Below are 10,942 nucleotides of genomic sequence, written 5' to 3' on the forward strand. Positions count from 1 at the left end.
TGGCCGGCAGATATCATCACGGACACCACAAGTGCATGTGCGATAGCCACAGGAAACAAGCCCACCAGTGAACTTGCCTCTAGCTTATCAGCGGCCATGGCAGATCCAATGCCAGCAAAGACAAAAATGAAGGTTGTAATGAACTCGACTATGAGGGCTTTGATGCAGTCAGGCTGAGCGGCCTCTCAGCTGGTTCCCAAGGCAATTTTCACCATGGTCTCCTGGCAATCTAGTTGTTAATAACTTGCTTTCAGAGGCGAGGCTGATTTGATCTTGTGATCATGAAAGGCCTAGCTCAAAAGCTATTTGCTTTGGGGTGGGTTGGCTTTTCTTAGCAACCGAACCGAAAAATAATCTGAAAAACTGTCGGATCTGCAAAAATTGGAACATGCGGTTGTTTCCAAAGAGGTATGGATCGGTCAGAACGCGATCTCGATTTTCTAGGCTCCCTCACATTGTCGAAGTGCGACCTCTCTGAAAAACGACGTGGCTTCTGCGAGCTGGATGGACAAGGGTGATGTTACGATTGCCATGTTTGACCCATGGGTCTATTGGACCAGCTGTGGGACTGAGATCGGAGGATCTCAAGGGAGAAAGAGAGAGATGGAGAGAGAAAATCAAGAACCATACGGCAAAAGGAAGATTTTTCTCGCATCATGCTAATAATGTGTTGTAAAATTATTGAAAATAGAGAAAAAGGAAAGAAGGAAAGAGAGAGAGAATTGTTATTTCCATAATTTGAACTTAGAAATATATCCACATATATAGGAATACAAAGTTCTTAATGGATGATTAAAGCCTGATCAATTATGACAGTTAAATATAACCATATAATACAAATTGATTTATAACAAGCTATATATATTTGGCAAAAGAAAATGGATTTTCTGTCAAGTTGAAGGTTTTTACCTTAATGGGTGTGGACTATGGTCTCTGGATTATTAACACAGGCCCATTAGTAATCAGATTGACATCCAACTACAACCTCCAGTTATCCCCTCCACCACAACTTTCAGGAAAAAAGAGAAAATCCACCTCTGCCAGAAGAGGATGAAGCAAGGACTTCTACCATGGAGGAGTCCTTGCCAACACTCTATCTCCCTTCCCTCCATCCCTTTCCCAAACCTCGTGACCAAACGCCCCCTACTATCTATTTCCGCCAGCACCTCGCAGCTCCCGGCCAGGGAGAGAAGGCGGCTCAGGAACGAGAGGAGGGAGAGTAAAACCACCACCAACTGGAGAGAACAAGTGGAGGAAAGGCTCATGAAGAAGCCCAAGAAGAGGTACTCCTCTTGGACCGAGGAGCTCAACCTCGATAACCTCGCTCAACTGGGTCCCCAATGGTGGGTGATTCGGGTCGCCCGGATCAGGGCCGAGGAGACGGCTGAACTCCTCGCTCGTTCACTGGCTAGGAACTTTCCCGACGTTGATTTCAAGGTAATTTGACGCTGAGCGCTCTGAATTACGATTGTCAATTTCTGGATTTCTATAATATGCATTTCTTTACATTTATTACTTCCTACGGGACCGAGTATGTTTATATCCATGAACTAATTAGACTTTCTAGGAATTACTTTTGGATGAATGTTCCTCAACGGCGTAAACTGCCAATAAATAGTGTGAACTTCATCTGGAAAGAAACGGAATTTGTCTATAATTCATATAGTCTCCGTTGTTATGATGCTGTATAAAGTGATCGATATGATTCGCAAGGAATTTGGTAAAATTTCAAATGTGTCGCGAAATTGAGAAATATTCTGATGACAGCTTGCTCTTATAGTTTTATGGTATGATCAATAGCATCCATATCCACTAGCACAAAACCATAATAAACTCAACACGATGAAAGATTGACGAATTCTTTTTGCCTAACTTCTTGTTAACATTACGACAGGGAACTTATCAAAAAAGAAAAAAAAAAAACATCACGACAAGGTGCAGACCAAGTATCTTATTCTTCAACTTTAGGCAGTTTGCAGTGTTTCATGCAAAAATTTATTAACAATTTATTTGTTTGATGCTATTTTTGTGGGGCACTAAGATAGCAAACAATGGATGCTGCGGAAATTAAGATTTTATAGTTTTTACAACCCTGCTGAGTTTGTTTACAGGTCTACGCTCCAGCTGTCCATGTGAAGAGAAAATTGAAGAACGGTTCCCTTTCAGTTAAACCAAAGGCCCTATTTCCTGGGTGTGTTTTTCTAAGATGTGTATTGAACAAAGAGCTACATGACTTCATACTAGAATTTGATGGAGTGGGAGGTTTTGTTGGTTCCAAAGTTGGAAATACGTGAGTATTGTTTTTTTTTTTTTTGGTACTTGAAATATTTGTTGCTTCAAAATTGATATTGCCTAATCTAGAAAGTAGAATGGATGGGAAACACTCGTGTGAAAGAAAATGCACACATCGTCGCAAAAAGCCCAATGAAAAGTAGTCTGAAAGGACTAAGAAAGATTTTTTCTATTATTCCATTTAATTATATTATTCCATTTAATTATCTGAATTAAGCCCTGTGTAGGTCTCATTTGGATCACCAGCCCTCATTCATGGTGTACTTACATGACATATATGCGTAGATTTTGAATCCGTATTATGACTCAAACTTGACTTAACCTGAAAAGAAAGAATCCAAGGGACTTTGATACTTCTGATAGAGTTTCTTGTCAATTTATGTTCTGGTATATAGGCTTATTCTCTAGCCAAAGGGGAGGAACATGTAAATTTTTGGGTTAAGTTTTCTGGTATACTGGTCTTTGTGGGTCCTTAGATAGCCACCATCTCATGTTTGTTGGCCACAAATCTTGGAACCATGTTTTATAGGTGTTCTCTTGGATTGGGAAGGGGTTTCATCTCATCTCCTCTTATCATTACAACTTTCTCAAATTTTCACACAAAATATAATAAACAATTTAACTTTTTCAAATCCCAATTCAATTTTTTCAAATCCCAAAATAATAATAATAATATTTTATTCAACTTTTATCTTTCATCTAAAACCATCTTATCTCATCTCTAAATCCAAACCAGGCCACATATTACCTTCATTGTCTACTTTGATCTGTGTAATTAGAAGCTGTTCTTTGAATGCAGGAAAAGACAGATCAACAAACCAAGGCCAGTCCTTTCTGTTGACATGGAAGTGATCTTTAGACAGGCAAAAGAGGAACAAGAAAAAGCTGACCGAGCTTTTGAGGAAAGCCAGCAAGAAGGAAGCCTCAATTCAGGGATGCTCAGTCTTGACTCTCATTTAGATCCCAATGACAACACAAAATCTGTTTTGGATTCCAAGCCCAAAAGGAGATCCAGAAAGGCTTCTGATCCTCTCGCAAACGGTTCATCTACAACAAAGGATTATAAGCTCCTTGTCCCAGGTTCAACTGTTCGAGTTGTATCTGGGACTTTTGCAGAATTTATTGGCAGCCTTAAAAAGTTGAATCGCAAAGCTGGAAAGGTGTGGCATTCTTTCTCACAGATAGTTGACATAAAGAGGTTTATGTCAGATAATGTGTGCCTGCATGCTGTATAAAAGATCCTTAATGATCCAATTGATGCTTTACATGATACAAAAAAGTCCTTGTGACAACAATAGTTTCTCATTTCCTACTAATCTACATCAGAATTGAGGAATGATGTTCTAGAAAATTTTCTTCATGCAGGCTACTGTGGGATTCATGCTATTTGGGAAGGAAAGCTTAGTAGATCTTGATGTTAATGACATTGTTGCAGAGGCTAACTGATGTAAATAATGTCACTCCTTTTGATCATCAATTTAGGGTGGGTTTCTCGATCTTGTGATATATACCACTTTTTGTGGATATTTCTTCCTTTTTCTACCTGGAGAATATTGTGCCCCCAGTATCATATGCTTGTTCAATATGAGGCATGCATTATAAGCTATCATTGTTTATATATTGGGTTTAAATATTTCAACATATTGAGTTGCTTCTAGATTCTTGCTTCTCAAGATATTTGCATATCACGTCTCATCAGGTCAGTAATACAAATCATGAAAGTTTCTGTTTGAGGTCTAACACTTTTTGCAGAGCATGGGCTTAATTAGATTTGAATAGTAAGTTGAGATGAGATAAGATGAAAATTGAAAGTTGAATAAAATATTATTAGAATATTATTTTTAATATTACTTTTGTTTTGAAATTTGAAAAAGTTGAATTGTTTATTGTATTTTGTTTGGAAGTTTGCGAAAGTTGTAATAATTAGATGAAATGAGATGAGTTGAGAGTCTTCTTGTATCCAAACAAGGACCTGGGAGTTATGTTAAAAATTGGGATGACCATCCATATAACTCGTGTCATATACATTTCTAAGTGCATATGCTGTCAAGTCATCTACCAGGGAATGCAGAGGTTGTTATGTTGCCTTAGTATTTCGGCTCTATGCTCAAGCCAGACATTGAGCAAGGATGCAGATCCCAGGCCTGCTAGGCTACTACAGTAATAGATCCTAGACGTTGCAGCTGAGGAAATCATCAAGAATCATTTGGAAGGTGCAAAATGTTTCATTATTCTAGTATGGAATGAAAAAAGACCTCAACACTGTGCAGAGGTCTCAGGATCAAGTATCCTAGCAGTGGGAGATCTAGCATCGCAAGTAACTGGAAATAATTGGTCCTTTTTATCTTTTCTCACTTGCCCATTGTTTCAGCATTTGAAAGCTTGTACCTTCAGATGAACAACTTTTTGTTCTAGTTATTTTTTTATATAAGCTTGAAATAAGTGTTTCCTGCATGCAGTGACTCTCAATTCTAGAATACATTAAGTTATTCTGTCTCTAATTCTGCATTTTCGTGCATGAAATGTTGGTTATATTCTCTACAGATACGTTGGTAGCATGCGCACTCAGTTTCCTTGCTTGTTGACAGGCTGCAGGGAGAATTTTTGTATACTTTTTAAGCTGAACAGTTGAAGTCCTTGGGCCCACGCGCAAGCTGTTTAGGCACAGTGGATTCAATCCACTCTTTTTTGTTCCTGCTTCGATGTTTTAAATCGGCAAAACTGCTCATGGCCCCATGGGATGGATGGTCCTAACATGCTTCGCTTGTGCAAATCGGCACATCAAGCAATAAGTTTGCCAGCACAGTTTTTAAAAAGGTTTCTTTGAAGTAGACAGAACAATTATTTTGTCTTTGGCACTGCAACGCAAGTGACACCTCCCTCACTCTTATCTCATGTAAAGATAATTGAGCCCAATAGAAGGAAGAAGATAAAAAAATAAAAATAAATAAAAAAATAAAATAAAATAAAAGAGATGAAGACTGCCAGAATCAAGATTTTGCAGATCAAAACCATAACGGTCCGGTCCACGAAGTTGTGACAATGTTGTTTTCAGTTTCCAAAGGATGCTTTTGGTGTGGTGGCTGTGTCGGATTGGAAACAGCATATTCCGGATAAGGTCCACCTCACTCCTGCCTTATTAATTCGCATTGAGAGTAGATGGATAATCTTACTTTCCAGGCATGACATTTTTTATACTTTAACTCTAAAGGCTAATGACGATGGTGTACTTCCTTAACCATAAAGGCTTTAGGTCGAAGGCTATAGTTCAAAACAAAAGTTATAAAGAGAGTTGTTAAGACTTGGAGTTGGAGTTGGTGATTACACAGCTCAAAAGCTTAGTGGTCCATTCTTGAAATTTAATGCCTAAACTCGTGCTAACGTCACGAGTCTTGTCTTGTGGTTCTAAGACTTTCTCACTAAAAATGCATTAAAATTTTTGTATCTTATTTTCCAGGCAAGAGAGATCTGTCACCTAACAGTGGATTAAGACCTTCTATAACTTTCTATTCAAACATTAATTTACAATTCAGATAGAGATAGACAGTCTGTAAATCTCACAGCATAAACTTAAGGCCAATGTGCCAAATGTCAATGATAATGAGCTTCTTAAGTGCTTTTACTAACTTCATTATTCAAACATGCGACTTTACTTCAGTAAATGAGACAGACAGGGTTGTCATACCAAGACCACAGAAAGCACGCGCATATTAGTTTTTGGATGAAAAGAGTTCACTAAAGTAGGCACTGCCTGGTGGGTGCGCAAGTTAGAAAAAAAAAAATGGTCCCAAGGAATAGCTTTTCCCATTGCAAAGAATTTGAAAAGGGAAGGAACGAATGAGTGTGATAAAACTGTAAACTCGCGGCCTGTGTTTTACAGCTGTCCTTTGTTTAGTCATTCTCATCACGAGGATTTCGAGCTAAAAAAAGAGAGGCATTTATTTATGGTATTTATCGAATAATTCTTATAAAAATTGAATTTAAGGAGTTTTTTTTTTCCTGAGTTTGATAAGTTTTTCAACTACGTACCTTGAATTCGGGTTTACACAGCTTTTTCGACAATTTACAGAGGAAAGAAATGGTATGGTAGAGAAATGTGAATACACAATTTACAGAGACTCCACTAGTGAATTTTACAAAGCACGAGTGCAGAACTGCAAAATATCCTTCTTCATATTCCTCCAGTCAGCTACCACTCAGAGACAGTGAGTCAGATTTTGCAGAACCGAGTAACTGTATTTAATTTTCACAACCTCCAAGCCTACTACCACGCCCGTTATTCTTTACTTTCCTCCTCTGCTTTTCCGCTCTCGAACCCTAGAAAAATTCACCTCGGATGCAAATGGGTCCGCCCCACAAACCTTAGAAACCCACCAGTTCGCAGACAATCAGATTCAGCAAAACCCCACTTCACCCATGGCCGCATTATCCATTTCCGGGCACCTCGCTGCCTTAAGTTTCTTCATTTTGTTCTTCGAATCATTGGCTATAGACCCAGATTCTTCTTTCTCATTCACACGGTTCGAGAATGATTCAATAATCGAGTCCAAAATTGCTCTGTATGGGGATGCAAAGGTTGTTGATGGCGGCTTTCAACTAACTGGTCCAGCGAGCTCGAGGGCTGGACGAGTTATGTACAAGAGCCCCATTAAACTTGTGGAAGGCAACTCCAGAAATCTAGTTTCTTTTTCGACATACTTCTCGTTCTCGATGTCTACGGGCAATGGCGATGATTTAGATTTCCTTATGGTTCCGAGTGGTTTCAACATCAGCGAGCTTGGCAATACTTCATCTGGGCTTTCTCTAGGATCTGGGAAGACTAAAATTAAGGTTGTTGCTGTCAAGTTTTATACGTTAAGGGATGATACTAATGGTTTGGTTAAGAATCATGTAGGAATTGGTGTGGGTAGTTTTGTATCAGAGATATTTAGCAAGGCGTCAGCTTATAATTTAAGTCGTAGTAGTGGAAAAGCCCATGCTTGGATAGATTACGAAGCGGGTTCAAAGCGAATAGAGGTTAGGTTGAGTGACGATGGTCATTCGAGGCCCTCTGGTCCGTTGCTCTCGTACCGAATGGATTTGTCGAAAGTGTGCGAGGATGAGAAAGTGTTTGTAGGCTTTAGCTCGTCGAGCAGGAATTCTTCCAGTACATGTTTTCTGCATTCATGGACTTTCAGGCTTAGGCATGTTCCGAATTGGATGCATTCCGAGCCATTGGATCCCAAGGCATTTGCTAAAAGCACAAAAACTTTGGCAGCTCGAAAGAGTTGCGACTGTCTCTCAAGATTGCTGGCTATGATGATTTTCGGTGCTGCCTGCGGAGCATTGGCGGCATTCACTGTGTTGTATTTGTGGACAATTTTTGGGCATAGGCGTCCGGTGGTGCCGGAGGAGGAGTTTTCCATGCAGCCCATGGATTGCGACTGCAAGAAAGTCGGAGTAGTTGTAGAGAAAGCCATCAAAGATGGCAAGTAGGTGTTTGAGGTGTTCTGTTGGATGCCGTGTTGTAAATCACTATCTTTTGCACTTGTAGCTTCACGTTTTGTGACATTCTTGTGATTTGGTTATCAATTGTCGAAATGTGCTTTTGGTAACATATTCTCCAATCTGGGTGAACACCAGAATCATTCTAGAAAACCATCCTCCGTTTCATGGCTCAAATATCCTTTTGCTGGTTTTTTAATCCTTTTTACTTTTAATGCCTCCTCACAGTTATTTAGGACCTGCTTATGAAGCAATATATATTTGCTTGCAAGCCTTTCAGCCGTTGTCAATAATGTTGCATGTTGAGATAACAACAAAGTCTGTAGAAGATAAATATAAATCACACCATGAAGATGAAGATAAAAGCCTACATAATAGGAAGAGTGATCATGATAAAAGTTTTGAATGATTGTTCTTATCTTTGATCTTATCTCCTCTGTTTACACTTATCTTTTTTTTCTTTTTCTTTTTTTTTCTTTTTTTTTTTTTTAAGAAGAGACGAAGGTCACATGTCCACGAGTGACCCCCTCTCAATTTTATTAATAGCCCTCACTTGTGGCGGAGGAAAACCGTGATTACAACCTGATGCCTGGAGGTTACAGAAGACAAGACCCAAAACCCAAGCATAAAAAACAAAGGACACCCAAACAAATTACAAAGGAAAACATGACTCCTAGACCCAAAACCAGACTTAAGAAAAAAAGGAAACACCTGCAAAAGAAACCACCAACAAGTAAGGATAAGGTAATGCTAACCAAAACAAAAACATACCTAGAAAAGCCACTACGAAGTACGAAGATAGGGAATGCCAAGTCTATCCATACAGAGAAGACCCCTAAGGTTACTTGGCAAACCTTGATCCCCTGCCCACTCCATGTTCGAACCTCCAGCACCTTGCTTGGCAAGATAGTCTGCCACAGCGTTACCTTCACGATAAATATGTTTCATCATATACTCCATGCAAGAAAGGTAGGCATGTAATTCATCCCAAAAATCCTCTAAATACCAAATATTACATGTTCCTTTAGTGACCCAAGAGACAAGGAGTTGAGAATCAGTCTCAATCTGAATCCTAACAAACCCAAGCTGATAAAAACGACGAACCCCTTCCACTAAGCTTCTCATTTTAGCAAAATTATTGGATCCATGTCCCAGAAAAACAGAATAAGCAGCCAGAAGCTTACCACCTGCATCTCAAATCACACCGCTTGCACCTGCCATCCCAGGGTTTCCCAAACTACTTCCATCAATATTCAGCTTCACCCAATCCTGACGGGGTCGAGTCCACTGCACCACTCTGACTTTCTTCTGGATCATAGGTAAAACTGGAATATCCAGGCGATTAAGAATATCTACATCCTTGTTGGAAATCTTGGAAACTCTCATAGTAAACTGCGTAATATTCCTAATCTAATATTTAATAGCCTGTCATACCTCCTCAGCCGTGTAATACTTATCTTCATATCTAGCTTTACATCTCCTATCCCATATCTTTCAAGAAATAATAGAGGGAATGAGCCCAAAAATAATCCTTAACTGTGAAGACTTGCTAGTGTGCCGGAACCAAAAATTAATTTGCTCTTTCCAAGTTTGGAAAACCCCCATATAAACACCCAAGTGAGTCGCAGCCAAACGCCAAATTTGTCTAGCAAAGTCACTAGAACAAAGAACACGATTCAGGTCCTCTATATGACCCCGAGAACAGCAGTTGCATTTAGAAACAATGGGGATACCAGCCATTCTGATCTTCTCATCTACGCTCAAGCAATTATGAATAGCCTTACAGATCATAATGGAAATTTTCTTAGGGAGATTATTATGCCAAATCCAAGTGACCCAAGTTAAGGAAGGCGCGCGAACCCTTATACAATCCCAAGCACTTTTTGTAGTAAAGTTGCCATCATCTGTTTTCAACCAAATTAAACCATCCTGACCATCCTTTCTTTTAGCCAAGAATTGATACAAATCAAAAGCTTTTTGATGACCCACCAGCCTTTCTAGAAGAGAGATATCCCACCCATTTTCAATTCGACACTCTTTAATCTTCAACTCAGGATTTGACAAAACAGGATGATTGCTATGAAGAGGACCCCCCTCCTCCCAATTATCATACCAGAACGAAATATTTCCATCTCTCACCATCCATTTAGATCTATTTAAAACCTTCGGAATGCATCTGGCAATCGACTTCCAAAAACGAGTTCCCTTAGTGGGCTCCAAAAGGGATAAATGTTTACCCTTAGCGTACTTTTCTCTAAAGAAATGAGCCCATAAAGAATTGCCTTTAATGAGACGCCATGCCAATTTCCAATGCAAAGCCTCTTGAAGATCGCTAAAATCCCTAATGCCCAAACCTCCTTCATCAGGAGGTCTACAAATATGAGTACAAGAAATCCATTTCTTTTTCCCTTTGCCATCAGAATCACCCCAAAAGAAAGAATTCAAAAGTCTATTAAGAGCTTTGATCACTACCTTTGGAACATGTAAAACAGCAAAGAGATGAATGGCCATACTAGACAGAACATGACGGAGAAGAATAAGGCGACCACCCGCAGAAAGCAGTTTCATTTTCCAACCTGCAATTTTCTTTTTTACTTTCCCAAGAAGCTCACCAAAATCAGAAACCCTCAATTTACCCACCACAATAGGCACACCCAAGTACTTGAAAGTAAAAGAGCCTTCCAAAAAGCCAGAGAGACGAAGAAGAGAATTCTTTCTGTAGTTCGGGATCTTTATAGAGAAATAAATAGCACTCTTCTCCATATTGAGAACTTGGCCAGTCCAATTCTCATAAAGCTGCAAAACCTTCATCAGATTCCTTAAAGACCTCCGACCACCATTAGCAAAAATGACTATATCATCAGCATACATAAGATGAGAAATAATAGGGGTACCTCTGGCTTGAGTAAAATGACCAATTTTTCCATGCTCAAAAGACTGCTTAAGAAGACGAGAGAGCACCTCTTGCATAATGATAAACAAGTAGGGAGAGAGAGAATCTCCTTGTCTCAGACCACGACTAGCTTTAAAGAAACCTATGGAAGTACCATTCATATTAATAGAATACCAAGGAGTGGTAATACACTCCTTAATCAACTCACAGAAATGGGGAGAGAAACCAAAAGAAACCAAGGCATGTAAAAGAAAATTCCAGTCCACTCTATCA

General features: G+C 39.3%; 2 protein-coding genes across 5 annotated transcripts; both read left to right on the forward strand.

Moving 5' to 3' along the window:
* Window positions 1–931: 931 nt before the first annotated feature.
* Window positions 932–5,133, forward strand: LOC122279071. Of its 4 annotated transcripts, none has more exons than XM_043089393.1 (5): window positions 932–1,437; window positions 2,112–2,290; window positions 3,092–3,452; window positions 3,658–3,775; window positions 4,837–5,133. In XM_043089393.1, exons 1-4 carry the CDS (start codon window positions 1,051–1,053, stop codon window positions 3,736–3,738), a joined length of 1,008 nt encoding a protein of 335 aa, XP_042945327.1. In that variant the 5' UTR covers window positions 932–1,050; the 3' UTR covers window positions 3,739–3,775; window positions 4,837–5,133. The 4 variants fall into 4 exon arrangements, with proteins under 4 accessions (XP_042945327.1, XP_042945328.1, XP_042945326.1 ...); XM_043089394.1 differs by having other exon boundaries at window positions 4,881–5,133; XM_043089392.1 differs by lacking the exon at window positions 4,837–5,133 and adding an exon at window positions 4,355–4,746 and having other exon boundaries at window positions 933–1,437.
* Window positions 5,134–6,326: 1,193 nt separating this feature from the next.
* LOC122279070 (L-type lectin-domain containing receptor kinase VIII.1-like) lies at window positions 6,327–7,953 on the forward strand. The gene has a single exon (XM_043089390.1). It carries the CDS (start codon window positions 6,709–6,711, stop codon window positions 7,765–7,767), a length of 1,059 nt encoding a protein of 352 aa, XP_042945324.1. The 5' UTR covers window positions 6,327–6,708; the 3' UTR covers window positions 7,768–7,953.
* The last annotated feature ends 2,989 nt before the right edge of the window (window positions 7,954–10,942 follow it).

This window comes from Carya illinoinensis, chromosome 10 (genome assembly GCF_018687715.1).
Source record: "Carya illinoinensis cultivar Pawnee chromosome 10, C.illinoinensisPawnee_v1, whole genome shotgun sequence".
Classification (NCBI taxonomy): domain Eukaryota; kingdom Viridiplantae; phylum Streptophyta; class Magnoliopsida; order Fagales; family Juglandaceae; genus Carya; species Carya illinoinensis.